Genomic DNA, 20,000 nt, shown 5'->3' with positions numbered 1-20,000 from the left:
AATAGCGTGGAACAAATAGGCCTAGGAAAAAGTAATTTGAAGTGAAGAATGTATTATTTAACGAAGGCAAAAAAGAGAGCTTGAAATATGGCTAAGAGGATATTCATGTTTTCTTAACTCTACATTTTATTTATAAGTATTCACATCCGCTGTTTTTTTTATATTTTTTTATTATTATTTTCATTCCATTTGTTGCTTTTATTTGGCTATTTATTCCCTTTTGCTAGTACTGCTTTATTATTTTCTTCTTATCTCCCTTTTATCTCCCAGTCTATTTTTCTTTATCTATTTTCTCCTACTACTGTTTTTTTTTTATTTCCTTCTCTTCTTATTCCATCTCTCCACTACTGTTTATTTTTCTCTTTCTCTTCCATCTCCCAGCCTTCGTATACCACTCTTCTGTCTCTACAATTCTCTCTCTCCATCCCTTTATTACAGTTTCCTTTTCTTCTCTCTCCTCTCTCCCCTTCTGCGTACTCTTCTTCCGTCTCTCATTCCTTCTTTTCCTACCCCAACCTTTTCCTTTTTTCCTCACATTTTCTCTTACGCACACAACAGCTGCCGAGCCTTGTAGCACCAGCACCACCAGCAGCACCCTTGTATTAGTAAGGCAAGGGAAGGGTAGAGGGGAAGGAGGGAGGAGGGGAAAATGGAGGGAAGGAGAAGGAGAGGAAGGAGGAGAAGGAGAGGGAGGAGAAAGGGAAAAGGCAGAGGAGGAAAGGGAGAGGGAGGAGGGAAAGAGAGAGGGGGGAAGAAGGAGAAAGGAGAAGGAGGGAGAGAAGGGTTCAGAGGGGAAATGAAGGGAGAGGAGAAGGGAAAGGCACTGTGCGGCTGGCTGGCTGGCTGGGTGGGTCGTCCCTTCTCGGAGGCGGCCCTAAAGATGAATCATGCCTTACTTCCCCGCTGGAGCACGTCATTGCGTTGGTCAGGCTGCCATTACACTGGTTCTTAGAGTTCTCCTTTCGATGCCTTCCTCTGCTCTTACGACTACTACTACTATTACTAACACTACTGCTTCTACTGCTACTACTGCGTCTATCTTCGTCGTCGCCTTCGTCTGCGTCTCCGTCTTCTGCTTCCTTTAGTTATGCGTCTCCTGTCCTTTTATTTTGGTCCGTGAGCCTCGGGAATAATGGGATTGCGGCTCGTATTCCATCCTCCTCCTCGTCCTCCTTCCGTATCTTTCTCCCTCCTCCTCCTCCTCCTCCTCCTCCTTTTTCCTTCCCCTCCTCCCCAAGCGTCAGATGTCACGAGGTCAGGAGGATCAAAGTTGTGTGCGCCAAAACTGATACACACACACACACACACACACACACACACACACACACACACACACACACACACACACACACACTTTTATTTTTTATTCTAACCGTCCCTTCTTCCTTTCACTTCTTCCTCCTCTCCCCTTTCCCTCCATCTCTCCTTTTCCTCCTCCTCCCTTTCTTTTTCGTCCATTTTCTCCTCCCATTTCTTCGCCTCCCATTCCTTCCTTCCACCTTTTTTTTCTCTCCTCCAATTCTTCCTCATTTGATATACTTGTTCCCATTCCTTATGCTCTCTCTTACTTATACTTCTATTCCCACTCACTTTATTTCTTATTTTCATCCACTTATTCCTACTACTTATTATTCCCATGACTTATTCCTATTCCTTTTTCCCCCCCTCATTCCACTTTGCAACACTCATTTCCTTCCTCCATTCCTTCCTTCCCTCCGTTTTCTTCTTCTCGTCCACTCATTTCCACTAATTCTTATTCCCACGACTTATTCCTATTCCTTTTTTTCCCTCTCATTCCACCTAACACCACCTATTTCCTTCCTCTCTCCCTCTCCCTCATTCCTCGTTCGGTGACAGAGTGAAAGTAACGTTCCTTTATTCGCAGCATCAACGGAGTGCTATCATGACGCTAATTACCACACAGCGAAATTATTAGCATGTGTGTTCAGTGACTTCCGAAAGCCGTCAACAATTACTACGTGTATAAAATGATTATCTTTTAATGGATTGCCAGTAATTATACGGTTCGGTCTCTCTCTCTCTCTCTCTCTCTCTCTCTCTCTCTCTCTCTCTCTCTCTCTCTCTCTCTCTCTCTCTCTCTCTCTCTCTCTAAGTTGAATATTTGGAGCTTCTGTGAATGTATGTGAGTATGAGCTGGGGGGGGGGGGGGGGTTCATTATTTTTGTTCCTTCTCTTTCTTTCGTTTGGTTATTAAGAACGGGAGAATGAACTTGAAGGGGAAGGGGAAAAGGCAGAGGGGAAGGGGAAAGGAAGGAAGGGAAAAAGGCAGAGGGGAAGGGGAAAGGAAGGGGAGGAGGAGGGAAAAATTGGAAGAGGAGATGAAGAACTTTAGATGAGAATGGGGAAAGGGAGAAAGAAAAGAGGAAATGGGATAGGAAGGGGAGAGTTGTAAGGAGAAAAGTAGTAGTAGTAGTAGTAGGAAGATAGATAGTAGATAGATAGAAGAAAAGCCTCAAGTTAGTGCACTCCAAACACACACACACACACACACACACACACACACAGCCACAGCAGCAAACAGACAGACAGACACAGGACGCCGAAGTAGTGGCAGTAGCGATGGTGGTGTTGGTTTGGGGGCTTAAAACGGATAATCTTTTTGAGGCCCAAGGAAGCGAGTGACAGACAGGCAGGTTGAAAGGGAGTGTATGTGTGTTTTTTCTGCCTCTGTTTTTGGGTTCGACTCGCCCCAACATTCCTCTGGTTGGTGAGGGAAAGCAAGTGTTCACGGCTGCTACCTCCCCTGCTTCCTCTTTCCCCATCCTCCTCCTCCTTTTCCCCCTTCCTCCCCTTCTTCCTTTTCTTTCCTGTTACCCTTTTATTGTGAGGGGAAGCAAGTGTTCACGATTTTCCTTCATCTTTCCCTTTCCTCCCCTTCTTCCCTTACCCTTTCTTCCCCTCTCTGTACTCTTTCCTTCCTCTCACTTCTTCCTCCCCTTCCTCCCGTTCCCTTCCTCTCAATCTTTCTTTCCCTCTCTCTCTGTACCTTTTCCTTCCGCTCACTTCTCCCTCCTCTCCTCCCCTTTTTTTCCTCTCAGCTTTTCCCCTTCCTCCTCATTCCCCTTTCCTCTCTCTCCCTACTCATTCCTTCCGCTCACTTTTTCCTCCCCTCCTCCTCTTTTTGTTCCTTCAGCTTTTTTTTCCTCTTTCCCCTTCCTCCTCTTCTTCCCTTTTCCCTCTCTCTACCCTTTCCTTCCCTTCACCTCTTCCTTCCCTCCTCCCCTTTTTCTTCCTCTCAGCTTTTCCTCTCATCTCCGTCCCCTTTCACCTCTTCCTCCTCTCCTTCCCCTTTTTTTCTTCCCCTCACCTATGCTTCCACTCTCTATCTCCTTCCTTTCCTTCCTTTCATCTCATCCTTCCTTCCCCTTATCCCCTTCATTCTTCTCACATCACCTCACTTCCCTTCTACCTTCCTCTTCTCCCATATTTTCTACTCCTCTTCCTCTTCTCCTCCTCCTCCTCCTCCTCCTCCTCTAGACCCCCACCTCCACCTCCATTTTTTGTTGACATAACTGACGGGAAACTAGCATAGTGGCTTATCCCAACCACCATCACCACCTCCACCATCACCACCTCAACCACAAACACCACCATTCGCTCTAGGGCTCCCTCTGTTTGTTTTTAGGCCTCACGCTGCGCCGCCCTCCCCTCCCTACCCTTCCCCTCTCCCCTCTCATCCACCATTATCCGAATCAGGCCTCCCCTCTCATCCATTTGCCTTTTTCAACACTCGCTAGTCCCTCTCTTTCCCCCCTCTCTCTCTCTCCCGGTAATGTTGGTTAATGCTATGTTACTTAATCCACCTTTTTCTCCCGCGCTGGACACAATATTCGTCTTTGTTCTTGGCTTAATAATGGTGGCGGTGGGTGGAGGCTTCATAATGCATTTCCTGTTTTCTTTGGATGGTCTTGTTTACCTCTATGGCTCCCAAGTTTGGTCTGGGTCTTGGTTTCCGTCTCCGTCTGAGCTTTGTGTTTTGTTAGCCTCTTTTACGGGGTTACTAAGTGTGTCCTGAGTCTGGGTTTCCGTCACCGTATTACCTTTTCCTCCTTTTATTCCCTTTTTTCAATCCCTTTTTTCCCTTTTTCTCTTATCTTTCGTCTTTTCTTTCTTTTAACCTGCAAAAAAACATATATTTGCTCATTTTCTTTACTCACTAGTCTTTTGCATTTCCTTTTCTTCCTTCTGTCCCTTATAAAATCCCTTTCGTCATTCACTCACTCAACTCTCTTTTTTATTACTTGAACAACGATCCTGTGTTCCCTCTTTCTTCGTCTCCTTCTATAGCTCTCTTTCTTCCCTCAATAGTGACCCTGTACCACCACTCCCATCCTTTCATTCCACGCCATATTGACTTTATATAGAACCCCACAAAACCAAAGGGTCATATTTCTATTCCTGCCTCCTTTCCTTCCTTCCTTCCTTCCTTCGTTTCTTTCGTCACAGTCAAAGTCGTTATCACTGCCCTCTTTTATCACTCTTCCACTCTCTGTTATCGCTTTTACTACTCTCCTCTTCACATGCTTTCATTTCCTTTATTTTTCTTTTTGTTATTCTTATTTTGATGTGCTGTGAACTCCTATCTCAAGAAGGTTTTTTTTTTTTTTTTTCGGTACCCTCATTCCTTCCTTCTTCCCCCTTTTTCATTCCATTTCCTTTTTCTTTTATCTTTCGTCTTTTCTTTCATTTTTTTCTTTTTCTTTCTTACTTCCTGTTAGGTGATCATCCAGAAAGTCCTATTACCCCTCTTCACAATACTTTTTTCCTCCTTTACTCTCTCCAAGAACGAAATTAACTAACTAATTGGCTCATGAGGCTTATATAGTCTAGTCTCCCCTTCAGCCGTTCCCTCATTTTCGTTTGAGAGGAATAAAGGAATGGAAGGAAGGGTGAAGGGAAGGAAGGGAAGGGCGAGGAGATGGAAGGAACGGAAGGAAGAGAGCAAGAAGAGAAGGTAGGGCGTAGGCAAGAAATAAAATGAAAGGAAAGGTGTAGGGAGGAAGGAAAGGGAAGGGGGTAAGGAAGGCAGGCAGGAGTGGAGGCAGGAACAGAAAGGAAAGAAGGTAGAGATTTGAGGAGGGAAAGAATGGACGTATAGAGAATGAAAGTGCGGAAGAGCGTAGGAAGGAAAGGAAGGTGGGTGGGTCGGTGGGTGGGTGTGTCCTTCCTCCTTCTCGTCAAATGTTAATGTTACCAAGGAATTATTTATATATAGAGTATAAGAACAACACCTGACAGACAGACTCCAAGTATACGTATAAATAATCACGTTTTGCCACCCTCCCTCTCCTTCATTCACTTCTCTTTCCGAGCATAATATTTCTCGCCCCTTACGCATCATAAACACCCTGTCATAGATGATTGTTTAACGTCATTTCGCCTCCCTACGCCATTACTTTCACTTCGCTGTATTGTATTTTTTTATGGTTGTTGTTGTTGTTGTTGTTGTTCCCCACTGTTTGTGTCACACCATATCGCAGGTTTTCTATTTTTTACGATATTAGGAGGGAGGCAGGAGGAGAGCTTAAGAACAAGACAAAGGGAAATAAAACAAGCAACATGACGATACTCCTGCAAAGAAAACAAAAAATAAAAAGCAGATACAAAAAAGTCGTCACATTAGGTTCTTTTGATTTTCCTTTCCGTTTGTCTTTCTCCGTTTTTTATTACATTTCCTCAGGGCTGTTTTGTTTTTCTACCATCTCTTCGTTACAGCTATACCTCTCGTTTTATATGAGTTTAAATGACACCCTTTTTTTCATATTTAGGAAGAACGCGATGTTAAAAAAAATTATTCAATATAGACCTTAGGCTACGCTACTCTCATATATTTAAAGAGAATCGACCTCGTGAACAACCATGGACAGAGAATGGTTTTAATGGCACAAAGCTAACTATACGTAGCCTTTTCAACTCTACAGGAACACAACCCTTAAGCAACACAAGAACTGACCACCTGTAGCATTGAAATAGGCACCAACTTCACTGTATTGCCATTTTTTCCCTTTGAAGAGCAGTAATTTTGTGGGCTTTTTACCCGTTGTTATCTGTATTTACCTTTAACTTCTTCCTCTAATGTAAATAAATAGTGCCCCTCTCCACCGAACAGCTCACCCACACACACCTTACCACCTTCATTCTCCTTTGTGTGTGTGTATGTGTGTCGTGTTGGTGATCGGTGGGAGGTGGGAGCAGGGGAGTCTGGGGGAGTGAAGAGCCGTGGCAGTGCTCCCTTATTAGCTATGTCAACCCCGTCACCCCGCCCCGGCCCGCCCCGCCCCGCGTTCAGGTCCTTTGATGCTCCAGAAAATACTCCCCGCTCCCATTCTGACCTCTTTGTACCTGCTTTGCTTTATCCATCTCTCTCTCTCTCTCTCTCTCTCTCTCTCTCTCTCTCTCTCTCTCTCTCTCTCTCTCTCTCTCTCTCTCTCTCTCTCTCTCTCTCTCTCTCTCTCTCTCTCTCTCTCTCTCTCTCTCTCTCTCTCTCTCTCTCTCTCTCTCTCTCTCTCTCTCTCTCTCTCTCTCTCTCTCTCTCTCTCTCTCTCTCTCTCTCTCCGCTTTTTCATGTATACTTTTTTTTTCTTTTCTTTTTCTTTGGTCCTTCCTTCCATTCCCTCACCCTTTCTTCCATCTCACCCTTTCCTTCCATCTCCTCACCCTTTCCTTCCATCTCCTCACCCTTTCCTTCCATCCGTCACCCTTCCATCCTCCCCAACGCCCTTCCTGTCCTTTTCCACGCCCTTCCTTCTTTACCAACGCTCTTGTTTTCCATTTTCTACTCTCTTTCTCTCCTTTCATCTCGCCCTTCCTTTCCCTTCCACACCCTTCCCTCGTCGCCGCAAGAGGTCGCCGCCCGGAGTCTTTGTGTCCATTAGCCTCCGGCGTGCGGTAATCACCCAGCCTTCTGCACACCCCAGGGGAGCCTCTCAACGCCCTATGCTAACCCTCCCCACCATCCCTCCCACAACATCCTGCCCTCCCCAGCCACCCATACCCCGCCTCCACCGTCCCCAGCTACCTTGCCCTCCCCTACTCCTACCTTACGAACCCTCCCCTGTTTTCTCTCTGGTTTTCCCTCCCCTTCTCCTACCTCACTGATCCTCCCCATTCCCTCCTCTCTCCCCTGTATGCCACCCTTCCCTTCCCTACCCTAGTCTTACTCCTGCCCTTCCCACCCCATCTCCTTCCTTACTGACCCTCCCGTATCTTCCCCTTCCTCCCCTTCCTCTTCTCCCCGTCCCCGCCGTGCCTCGCCTGCCCTACTTCCTCGCTCCCCGCCTGAGTTGTGAGGGGAGAGAGAAAGGGCAAAGGAGAAAGTGTGTACGGAGGAAAATAAATAAATATAGCCATGAAAAAAAAAAGGAATCTTATTTTTTTCTCTTTTTTGCAGCAACGTGTTCTAACCTGTCTGACAAAATAATAACGTTGACTAGAACCACCTGTTGAATGCCTTTGTAACATAACTATCTAATTATGGCTGTGTATATTATGTATCTCTAACAGCGATTTTTTATTCTCTCTTTTAATCTATTCCATATCTGTGTGATTAATTAACTACTAATATCATCTAACCCACATAACAATAAAAGTCATGATTGTTAACATATACAGTATTCCCTGGAAATAATAATAATAGTAGTAGTAGTAGTAGTAGTGGCTGCATTAATCTTATATATATAACATGCTATAAATATGTAATAATACGATATGTGTATGTATAAATATGTGTAGGTGAATCACTATAATATATCCTCTGTGTGTGTGTGTGTGTGTGTGTGTGTGTGTGTGTGTGTGTGTGTGTGTGTGTGTGTGTGTGTGTGTGTGTGTGCGTTGTGTGTGTGTGTGTCTTTTGTGTGTATGTATATATGAACGTGTACCAATATAACCCCTTTTTCTGTGTGTGTGTGTGTGTGTGTGTGTGTGTGTGTGTGTGTGTGTGTGTGTGTGTGCGCGCGTGTGTGTCAGTCCGCGTCACCCCAGGCAGCTCACGGGTGACGCGGACTCACTCTCTCTCCCACGTAGCCACCAGACTCACTAACCAGTCTCTCTTTTTACCCCCTGTCTGCCTGTCAATCACAGTCCGCGGCGCAAACTCAAGTAAGTGTGTTTTTCTCAGCCTGCCGCCCCCCTCACCACCCCCACCTCCTCCACCTCCTCCTCTCCTCCCTCCTCATGTATATAGTTTCTCCTCTCCCGGCACTTGTATTGTTTGGCCTGGTACGTTGGTTCCTTTTTCTCTGTGTTTGTGTTTGTGTTTGTGTGTTTGTTTGCATTGGGGTTTCTATCTGCGGTATATTATTTCCTCGATTTTCTCTTCTTACTGTTTTTTTTTTGTTTTTTTATATATATAGTTTTTTTGTCATTATTATTAGGGTTATCATCTTTTTTATTTGCCTTATTTTGTGTATTTGTTTTCTTTCTGCTTTACTTTTTTTTCTGCCTCTTTGTTGTGTGTTTTGTTTTGTCCATTGTCTTGTTTTTATTCTCCTTATAGTGATTCGTTTAGTGTTTTTATTTCACTGCGTGCTTGCTTTCCTTCTTTCTTTGTTCCTTTTTTTCTTATTTTCATTCATCTTTTTTTCATTTTCCCTCGTTTTTTCTTATTTTCTATATTTCTGTCTTATTTCCTTGTCTTTTTATTTCTTCACTTTCTTTTTTTTCTTCTTTTTTCATTCATATTGTTTTCATACTCCCTCGTTTTTTTCTACTTACCTGTCTTTCTATCTTTTTATTTCCTCGTCTTTTTTTCTTCCGTTTTTCTCCTTTTTTTTTCATTCTCCCTCGTTTTTTCTTCTTCTATCTTTCTATCTTTCATTTCCTTTTTATTTCTTCCCTTTCTTTTCTTATTTTTTTTTCAGTCTTTCATTTTTTTCATTCCCGTTTTTTTTCTTTCTAATTTCCTTGGCTTTTTTTATTTCTTCCCTTTATCTTCTTTTTTTCATTCTTTTATCTTTTTATCATCCTCCCTCGTTTTATCTTCCATCTTTTCTACCTTTCTTTTATTTCATTGTCTGTTTTATTTCTTCCCATTTTCTTTTTTTTTCCATTCTTTCATCTTCATTCTCCCTCGTTTTTCTCTTCTTCTCCTCTATCTTTCTCTTACTTCCATGTCTTTTTTGTTTCTTCCCTTTCTTTTCAGCCTTTCTCAGAACCTGTATGTCAACTCCGCACAATCCTTCTAACTATCCCGCCAAGCGCTCTCATTTTCCACCACTGCTTTATACTCACCTGTTAACTTGTTGTGTATGCTTTCTTGTGTTCGAGTGACTGCCGCTTCTACTGTGTCCTTCGCTCGCCTTTTGTATTGGGTGAAGGTTTCTGTGTCTGTATCTGTCGTTATCTGTACTATGTGTTGATGAAGGAAAGGAAGGGTTCAACACACTCACATTTACAGCCTGAAGCACCTCGGGTTATTTTTGCACTTGATTTGTTCAGCACTGTAAGTAAAAAAAAAAAAAAGGCGTGATTTCAGTACCTTGTGAGTTGATTGGCTTTTCAGTTCTTTGTTTTTCCTTTTTTTTATTATTTTTTATTATTGTTATTGTTATTATTGTTGTTGTTTTGCGTATTCTTATTAATTATTACAACCCTGTATTATTTGTTGATGTAGTAGTAGTAATAGTAGTATTGGTGGTAGTAGTAGTAGTAGTAGTAGTAGCAGTAGTAGTAGAAGTAGTGGTGCCATTTCTGCTACTGTTTCTGTTACTACTGATTCTTCAACTACTTCTCTACTGCTATTACTAACACTAATTATATCACTATTGCTGCTGATGATGATGTTGTTCGTGTAGTTCCCGTTATGCTATTATCTTGTCACTAATGTTTGCACGTGTTCTATTCTAGTTCTATTGTTAATCTCATCATTATTACCATTGATATTATTGCTGTCGTCATTATCATTAGTACGATTATCACCACTACCATTATCAATATTGTCACATCGCCGAATATGTAATAAACTTTTAATTTGTGCCAGCGCCGGCAGGTAGGTGGTATTAATTACTTTAATATGAGTTATTACACCTGTCCGATACACCAGCGACAGCATCGTCAGCGGAGGGAAACTGGGGAGGAGGGGAGAACTGAGGAGGAGCTGGGATGGAAGGGGGCTGGGTGGAGGGGGGGTTGGGGGACTGGAGTGGAGGGGGGGAATGGCGGGGGGCTGGAGTGCGTTGCCTCACACACCTTCCAACACTCTATTTACCAAAGTCAATAGTTAATCCGCTCGTCTAAGTCACTATTCACTGTTAATGGTTGCGTAATAAAGAGAAAAAAGTATGCAAAGAGGAGAGGTAAGGAGAAAGGAAGGAAGGAAGACAAATAGAAGAGAGGAAGAAAAGGCGGAAAACGAGAAGGAAGAAGAGAGAGAGAGAGAGAGAGAGAGAGTTGAAGGGAAGGTGGGTAAAAAAGACTTGGGTATTAAGAAAAATGAGGTGAGAAGGAAGGAAGGAAGACAAAGAGAAGAGAGGATGAAAAGCCGAAAAACGAGAAAAAAGAGGAGAGAGGGAGTTGAAGTTGAAGGGATACTGAAGGATAGTGTAGAGACGGAAAGAAGGAGAAAAAGAGGAGAGGAAACATAGAAAAGGAATAGAAAGGACTGGAAAACGGAAAACAATGAAGGAGAAGATAGGAGAGAGAGAGAGAGAGAGAGAGAGAGAGAGAGAGAGAGAGAATAAAGGTGGGAGGGGAGGAAAAGAACATTGAGGTTAAAGAGGGGACTTGCTATGAAGAACTAACAAAAGAGGAACCAAATAAACGATAGGAAAATAAGAGAAAGAGGGAGAAATAAGGTGAGAAAAGAAGGAAAAGAACATAGATTTAAAGGGGGACTAAGGAGATGTGCTATGAAGAAAATAACAAAAGAGAAAGCAAGTAAACGATAGGAAAATAAGAGAAAGAGGGAGAAAGAAGGAAAAGAACATAGATTTAAGGGGGTACTGAGGAGAAGCATGAAGAGGGACGAGAGAGCGGCCAACTTGTTGTGAAGAAAATAACAGAAACTAACAGAAAATGAACCATATAAACGATAGGAAAGAAGGAGGAGAAAGATGAGAAAAGAAGGAAAAGAACGTAGATTTAAGGGGGGACTGAGGAGAAGTGCGAGGAAGGACAAGAGAGCGGCCAACTTGCTAGGGGCGGAAGTAATGTAAGGCAAGGGCGGTGACGTGTATCTCATGGAGCGTTCTTGCGGCGTTTGTATGCATGAGCCGCTTGGGATTTAATTCTTTGGGCGGAGTTTTCTGTAGCACGTCCCGCCTTCCTACCCTCCCTGCCTTCCATTCTTCCTTCCTACCTTCCTATCCTCCCCCCTTCCTTCGTTCCTTTCTTCCTACCTTCCTTTCTTTCTTTCTGTCTTTCTTCCTACCATCCCTCCTTCCTTTCTTTATTTAGCACGTCATTCCTTCCCTCCCTCTCTCCCTCCTTCCTTCCTTCCCGTCCATCCTTCCTTCCTACCCTCCTTCATTCCTGCATTCCCTCCTACCTTCCTTTCTCTCTTTCTGTCTTTCTACCTTTTATTTCTTCGTACCCTCCGTCCTTCCTTCCTTCCTTCCTTCCTTTCTTTCTTTCTTTCTTTTTATCTTTTTTCTTCCTGTCTCGCACTAGCCATTCAGCCATACGTCCCAGTCTTGTTTTTCTTGTTATTTTTTATCTTCTTTTCCTTTTTTCTTCGTCATTCAGCCACTCACTCACTGCCTTCTTTTTTTTTCGAGTTTTTATCTTTATTTTATCGTATACGGCGTCGTTTTCATCTTTTTTTTCCATTTCTTTTTTTTTTTATACCTCTTCGTTCTTCTTCTTCCTCTCTTCCATATATGTTCTTCCTTTTTTCCTCCAGACTTTTTTTTAATTCTCTCTCTCTCTCTCTCTCTCTCTCTCTCTCTCTCTCTCTCTCTCTCTCTCTCTCTCTCTCTCTCTCTCTCTCTCTCTCTCTCTCTCTCTCTCTCTCTCTCTCTCTCTCTCTCTCTCTCTCTCTCTCTCTCTCTCTCTCTCTCTCTCCAGGCAATGTTGTCCTTATCTCTGTTTTCCCTCCCCTCCAGCCTTTCCTCTTCTTTTTCCTCTCTCCTTCCTGTTCCCCTCCTCCTCCTCCTCCTCCTCCTCCTCCTCTTCGCTTCCTTCAGGCCATTACGGCATTCTTCCTGTCCCATCCTTTCTAGCCTCACACTTCAAGGTCTTTCAGCTCCTCCTCCTCCTCCTCCTCTTCTTCCTCTTTTTCTTCTTGTTGTTCTTCTTCCTCTTTCTGATCTTATTCTCCCTTCTCTCTCTTCGCTTAAGTTTTCTAGTGTATTCATAACTTTTTTCTTGTTCTTTTTCTTGTTTTTTCTCGTTTTTACTCTTCTCAATCCTCCTCCTCTTCCTCCTCTTCTTCCTTTTCCTCCTCCTCTCTACGTTGATTTTTTCTCTTCTAATTCTTCTATTCCTTTTCTCATTTATATTTTGATTCTTCTTGTTCTCTTCTTCCTGTTCGTGACTTTCCTATTTTTGTCTTCTTTTTCCTCCTCCTCCTCCTCCTCTTCCTTCTTCTATCAATTCGTACCCCGCTTCTTATTCCTTTCGTCCTCCTCCTCCTCCTCTTCTAACCTTACTCCCTTGAACGTCTTCACATCTTTGTCCTCTCAACCCCTCCCCCCTCCTCCTCCTCCTCCTCCTCCTCCTCCTCTTCTTCCTTGATTCTTTGGAACTTTCCTCCTCTTCCTCTTCCTCCTTCTTTTGACTCCTCGTCCTGTATCTCTGCATCTTATCTATTTTTTCCTCTTCCTCCTCCTTCTCTTTTTTTTATTTTGGGTCCTTCTTGTGTTTCAGAATTCCATATTTCTTATTATTATTTTTACTTCTATTCTCTCCTTTTTGTTCTTCTCTTTTTATTTTCAACCTCTTATTCTCATTTTAATTCCTGTTTTCTCTTCCTTTTTCTTTTTTCATCTTCATCCTCGTCTTCGTCCTCCTATTTTCTTCTTTTCTTCCTTTGTCTTCAATCTCTTATTCATATTCATATTCTCTCTTCCCCTTCTTATTTTTTCCATCTTTGTCCTCGTCTCCCTCCTCCTTCTCCTCTTTTTCACCGTCACCTTTCTTCTTTTTTTCCTCCCCTTCCTCCTCTTTCCTCCACACACCCGCCTCTTCCTTCCTCGTCTTCATCCTTCTCTTGTTCTCCACTCTCTTCTTCTTTTTCCTCTTCCTCCTCTTCCTCCACACACCCGCCTCTTCCTTCCTCGTCTTCGTCCTCCTCTTTTTCTCCTCTCACTCTCTTCTTCTTTTTTCCCTCTTCCTCCTCTTCCTCCTCACACCCGTTTCGTCCTTCCTCGTCTTCGTCCTCCTCTTTTTCTCCACTCTCTTCTTCTTTTTCCTCTTCCTCCTCTTCCTTCACACACCCGCCTCTTCCTTCCTCGTCTTTGTCCTCCTCTTTTTCTTCTTTCACTCTCTTCTTTTTTCCCTCTTCCTCCTCACACCCGTTTCGTCTTTCCCCGCCCGGCTCTTCCACCTCCTCTCCGTGATTCTGGGAATATTCTCTGTATATATTCTTACCCTCTTGGCTGCGATGTTTATTTTTTATCATATTGGAATACCTTTTAGCTTAGGAGTATTTTGGGAAGTGGAAAATGTGTGTGTGTGTGTAAGGAGGTGGAGAGAGGGGTGGGCGGGGAGAGGTGAGTGTGTGTGTGTGTGTGTGTGTGTGTGTGTGTGTGTGTGTGTGTGTGTGTGTGTGTGTGGAAGGAGGGAAGGGGGGGAGGATAGGTAGGCTGTGTGTGTGTTTGTGTGTGTGTGTGTGTGTGTGTGTGTGCATATCTATTTTTTTTTTTTTTTTTAACGGCTTAAAGATCAAGACGTTTCGGGCGGCGAGAAGTTGAATAATTTAGTCATGAATTCATTATTGCAGTTCGCCGCGATTTTCTCTCCTGCAATAATTTCCTTCCGGAGCGCTGATACAATTTATGCATGAGGGCGAGCCGCGGGGGAGGCCACGTAAAAAACTTCGCCACTATGAGATCTCCTTCCTAGGCCTGGAGGATGGCTAGGGGGGGGAGGGAGGGGGGGGAAGTAGCTGTGTGTGTGTGTATGTGTGTGTGTGTGTGTGTGTGTGTGTGTGTGTGTGTGTTTGAGTGAGCAAGAAAATAGTATAACTTATATGGGTGGACAGTAATTTTTCGAACTATTAAGAGTAGGATTTTTTTTTCTTTCTTTCTTTTTCTTTTTATTCATTTTTTTATTATTATTATTTTCTTTTTTTATACATATTCTGCCCATTGCGCCGGTAGCCTTTCCTGGTTGGCTCTGATGGTCGGCCCCAGACTGTTAGGGCGCAGAGAAGTATTTATAGTGGCGCCATCTTGCCTGGCTCATGCTGTCCCCCGAAGCTCATTTTTGATCCTCTTTCATAGAGAATCTAGAGTCCGGGTGGATTGTTACTTTACTCTTTAATTAACTCACCTGTTGCCTCACCCTTATTTTCCTTCACCCGTTCTTCCCCCCCACCACCTACTCCCCCCTCCCCCCAAAAACCACATCCCTCCCCTCCTCCCCACAACACATTCACTGCGTTAACTTAAACAACGCTAACTTTCCTCTTTTTTTTTTTTCATTAACTTGCGTTGAGGACGAGGAGAAAAAAATACTTAAAATTTCTCTCCACTCTCCGGGCGCGACCTGCGGGGAGGAAATGATGTGACTTCCGTAGAGAGGGAAAGTAATTAACGTGTCTCTTAATTACGTAGGTACTCTTCAGGTTGTTTTTTATTTATTTATTTCCTACATGACCTTGAAAGAAAAAAACAGATGATGAATGAAAAAATAAAATATGGAAAATAGAAATGAAAACAGAATAGAATAGAATATAGATACAGAATATAGAAGAGAATTAGAAAAGAAAGGAGACGAGAAAAAAATATATATCAAGGTAGAGAGAGAAAGGAGCAGGAAAAGGAAGAGGTTGTGGATTGAGATGATGGAAAAAGAAAGAAAGCAAAACAAGAAGAAAAAAAATAATAAAAATGAGAAATAGGAGACAAAAAAAATATGGTAGAGTGAAGCAAGAAGGGGAAGAGGAAGAGGTGTAGATTGAAATGATGAAAAAAAAGAAAGCAGAACAAGAGAAAAATTAGGTCTTTTTTTTTTCTTTATTTTTTTTTTTGCTACATCGCCAAAAAGAACCAGAAAATAGATTAGAAATAGAAAAAAAAGAGAAATAATATGAAGATAGTGAGGAGCAGGAAAAGAAAGAGGAAGAAGGAAGATGAAGTGGATTGAAAAAAATAAATAAATAAATAAGAGCAACCAAAAGAAACTGGCGATGATGATGATGATAATTAGTTTTCGTTGCACCTTCGTATCTCTTAATTAATACTACTTTTTTTCTTTTTTTGCTACATCCACACCTGTTGATGAGGTGATTAAAATTATTAGTTTTTATCACCTTTTTGCCCCTTAATTACGCACTCTTGAGGGCCTTTTTATTTATTTATCTTTTATTTATTTATTTATTTATTTTGCTACGTCCACAGCTGTTGATGAGTTTGTTTTTTTTGTTTTATTGTTGTTGTTGTTTTTTGTCCCTTTGTTTCATTACTTCGCTCATGGATGTACGTTGGGGTAATTGAGGATCCAGAAGAAGAGTGTCGTTTTAAATGTAGCAAAAGCAACGACAACTATAATGAATGAATGGCTTCTTTTATGCTTTGAAGGCACTCGGAAAATTTTCTCTCGGGTTTGAATGTTTTTTTTCTTCTTGTATATAAAACATTAGTGGAGGGGGAGAGTATCGAAACATCTCTCCAGTCTCCTCCCGAAATTGACCTAAGCTTAATGTTCGAAAAAAAATATATCTCGGTTAAGTCTCGTCTACTCAAAATTATTACTAAGACGACCCCCACACACATACTTTATTAATCTCTGTCTCTCCTCCCTTCTCATATGCTGTGATTCATTTATTTACTGTTTTAAGTCTCCTCCCGAAATTGACCTACGCTTACAGGTCGAAAAAAAAATATATCCGTTAAAAGTCTCGTCTACTCAAAATTATTACTAAGATGAATATGTCCTTTTTAAAACCCTAAAATATACGCCGTAAAGTCTGTGTCTCTGATCTCAAAGTTTAGCAAGTGAGTATGATTGACTTTTTTTTTCTCCCACGGAACGAAACTAAAAAAAAATATATACACTCGCTTAAGGGCGGCATTAGCGAACTTAATTACAGCTTTACCTCATTATCTGCCACGCCCGTCCCTCCAGCTACCGCCCCCCCCCTCACCTCACCTCACCCTTCTTCCTCCGTCATCTGCCTCCCCCCTACCCCCCTCACACACACACCTGTATCACTCTCTCCCCTTAAATGTACACTAACACCCCACGCACACACGCACACACTATTACGTAAAATACACACATACACACACACACACCTACACCCACAGGCACCCACCACACATACTTTATTACTCTGTCTCTCCTCCCTTCTCATGTACTGTGATTCATTTATTAGAGAGAGAGAGAGAGAGAGAGAGAGAGAGAGAGAGAGAGAGAGAGAGAGAAGCTGTTTGAAATTGTGTGTCCTGGGCATGAAGGGTAGATCAGAGGGTTGATTAATTATAGGGAGTAGAGTAATTTCTTTTTAGTCTCCAGCAATTAGAGTCCGTCTCCTTCTCGTCCGGGCTGCTGTTGTTGTTTCACCCTCGTACTTTCTTCTGTGTTAATAAGTTGTATAAGGAATCATATTTGGTATTTGAACCCATTGCTCTCTTATGTGTCCTCTGTGTTGTTTTCTATATTCATGAAAGAGGAGCTCAGCGAACCAAAGGAAGTGTTAGAATCCAGTGCTCCTTTTCCTTCCTCTGTGGTCTCTCGCTTCGTATTCTGTTTTATATAAATGATAGTCATATAGGGAATCATTGTGCGGTATTCGAACCCCTTGCGTTATTTCTTTTATGTGGTTTTCCATTTTGAAGGAGAACAGAGCTGAGTGAATCAAAGGAAGAATTAGAACCCAGTGATCCTTTTCCCTCTCTTGTGGTTCCTCCCTTCGATCCCCGTTCTCAGTAAATGATAGATAACATAACGAGCCAAATGAAATACGTGGTAGGGAATGGTGGAAAGGGGTATCAGAATCCATGCCTCGAACCCACCGTCTATGGCTTCCTCTTCGTATCTTGCTCTGTATAGACGAAGAGGAACACAGCGAATCATATCAAGCATTAGAATCCAGTGTTAAATATTTCCACGATGATTTTTACAGCTGAAGGGAAGAAGGAAGAGAGAAAAGGGGAATAAAGCAGCAGAGGAGTAGTAGATAGCGAGGCACCCCCATCACTTCTTATGCCCTCCCTCTCTCCCTCCCTCCTTACGTGGTTCCCTGCTCCTATAACTTTCTCTATAATGAAAAGAAGCCTTACTACCAAAATGGAATCGCTCCCTCTCACCCTCCACGCGTGCTCCGGAAAGTGAGTGACTGCCCGCTTGCAAGGCTGCCTCGTCGGTAACATTTCACGAGTAAATGGACGAGGGCTTGAAGGCTTGATTTCTCTTCCGCCGGGGGAGCACAGCAGCGGCCCAGAAATGTTGGCTGTGTTAATCTTCGAAATGACGGGAAGCAAAATAGATCTGTCGCTGTTTTTTTTTTTTTTTTTTTTTTTTTTCGCGTGAGTCTTCCATTTCATCCCTTCTCCCTCTCTCTCTCCCTCTCCTGCTCGTTTGCTGCTGGTGCTACTGATGCTGTTTTAAACTTGCCTCCAAACGGGGATGTACACACGGCTTCAGTTGAGTGAAAATTAACTCGCGCAGCATCGTCGGGAAGTAAATTAATGTATTAATCCGAAGAATCATTTTACTACTAGAATCAATTTGACGCTCCGTGCTGAAACCTTACGATCTTTAATTAATTTGAAATAGAATCACCATTGTCAGTTATATAGAGGGAGTGTTAAGTACTTGAGACGCCCACTCTAGCTGTTCATTCTTATTGCTAGAGATAGGAATTAATGACGGTAGAAAAGGAGATGAAGTAAAGAATCACCACCACACTGTATATACTCTATTTATCGCGTAGTTTCAGGATTCAACAACCCTATTACCAGCAGAGATAGCCAACTACCCGTGACGCCAAATTTTCCTGCTAATTCGTACTGTTGAAGGAAGGAAGGACAGAAGAGAAGGAGGTCCAGAAAAGAGGCATTAACGCTTCATGCACTCATTTTTTACCAGGCTCTCAAAGTCTTCAAAGCCAGGACCGTCAGCAGAAAGAGCAAACCAACTACCCGTGACGCCCACTTTTCCTGCTCATGTCATCGCTACAGAAAGGACGAAAGTCTACTAAAGTCACTGCTGGAGGGAAGGAAGAAGAAAATGGGATAAAGCAGTGTAGCCAGAAGCGAGACAAACATCATATATACCATTAGTGCCAATTCATTCATCACCATCATCATCAGTCAGAAGACCAAGCCGTGACCAATCATCTTAACGCTAAGGGGAAGAGAGAAAAGGGGAATAAAGCAGCAGAGGAGTAGTAGATAGCGAGGCACCCCCATCACTCCTACCACCATCGCAGCGTATACCGTTTTAAGCGTCGACTCCATATTTTCGTTTAATTTTGCCGACACAATTGACGGATCTGAGCGCGGTGTTTGTGCGGCGACTGTGTGTGTGTGTGTGTGTGTGTGTGTGTGTGTGTGTTTCCATTGGCGAGTCACTCCTACACACACACACACACACACACACACACACACACACACACACACACACACACACACCTAGGTAATTATCTCATCACTGTCTAGGTTATTAGGTAAAACAATGACTATGGTGTACATTGTCTGGGTGTAATGGGTCTGAAGAGGAGGTGAGTAGAGGGGACGGAATACCATATAAGAGGGTTCGATTATCCTTGGAAGGGGTGGGGGGGGGTTTAAGGGTTAGGGGTAGGTTATATAGAGGTGAGGTTACATTACTTAGCCTATAGTTTCTTTAGTTCGTGAGTTCGTTCAGGTGTTCAGCTTGAGTGAAAATTAGTTAACACATCAAGACCAATCCTCGAAGCGCCAAATTTCCACGATGATTCTTACTGCTGAAGAAAGGAAGGAAGAAAAGGAGAGTGAAGCAGCAGAGGAGTAGTGGAAAGCGAGGCACCACCACCACCACCACCATCACTGGAAAGTAGGATATGGGGGAAGCAGAGGAACTATAACTTGCAGGCGAGGCTCTGAAAATACTACATGATCTCTAAACGCGCGACGCACGCAACACGGAGAACAAAGAATAACAATAGATATAAGAAGCAGAGGAACTATAACTTGCAGGCGAGGCTCTGAAAATACTACATGATCTCTCTACTCGTACCTCAATAGCGTTTCCAGCACCGACTCACTAAAGCGACGCAGTTAACACGCGGAAACTTACAAGAATAACTAGGATATGGGTGAAGCAGAGGAACTATAACATGCTGGCGAGGCTCTGAAAATACTACATGATCAGCTCGTCCCTCCATAGCCTTTCCAGCACCGACAGACTAAACTAAAGGGACACAGAAGCACGGAGGCAGGCAGCGGGAGGGAAAGGGAGAGAGGGTGAAGCGCGTGTGTGTTATAAGCGTATGCTGCGAATATACTGCCGTGGTAATGATTGGAATGAAGGACTAGCGCTGCGGGAAGGCGTACAAAGCGACCTCTGGGAAAGAATGTTGATCGTTCTGGGAAGGGAGTAGGAGGCTTAAGGGGCAAAGGGGGGTAGGTTGCGGAAGGTTAGAGAGAGAGAGAGAGAGAGAGAGAGAGAGAGAGAGAGAGAGAGAACATGTTTACCTAAGCCAGAGACAGTAAGTATTAGTAAGCGGCAAAGTAATCGCGACATCAAACTGGACAAACCTAAAGACAATCTGATTTTATGTTAAGTATGTCCTTTAATATAATCTTGCTGCCAAAGAAAACGGGAAAGAAGTATCGGAGAATGGGAATGAAAAAGAATATTTAGTTTGTCTCGAAAGTTTTTTTTTCTAGTTTGCC

At 42.9% G+C, this 20,000-nt stretch overlaps 1 protein-coding gene across 3 annotated transcripts in view; it reads left to right on the top strand.

Annotated features, from left to right (window-relative positions):
- LOC126998583 (tyrosine-protein phosphatase Lar-like) overlaps positions 1 to 20,000 on the top strand; it is a 275,996-nt gene that overhangs the window by 186,487 nt on the left and 69,509 nt on the right. For 2 of the 3 annotated variants that reach the window (XM_050860410.1, XM_050860409.1), the window contains exon 9: positions 8,101 to 8,118. The exons of the other annotated variant lie outside the window; for it this stretch is intronic. In XM_050860410.1, coding sequence (XP_050716367.1) covers positions 8,101 to 8,118 — 18 coding nt within the window. The remainder of the gene's footprint in view (positions 1 to 8,100; positions 8,119 to 20,000) is intronic. 3 annotated transcript variants of the gene reach the window in all.

This window comes from Eriocheir sinensis, chromosome 14 (assembly GCF_024679095.1).
Source record: "Eriocheir sinensis breed Jianghai 21 chromosome 14, ASM2467909v1, whole genome shotgun sequence".
In the NCBI taxonomy this organism is placed as follows: domain Eukaryota; kingdom Metazoa; phylum Arthropoda; class Malacostraca; order Decapoda; family Varunidae; genus Eriocheir; species Eriocheir sinensis.
This window is presented reverse-complemented; position numbering and strand designations above follow the sequence as displayed.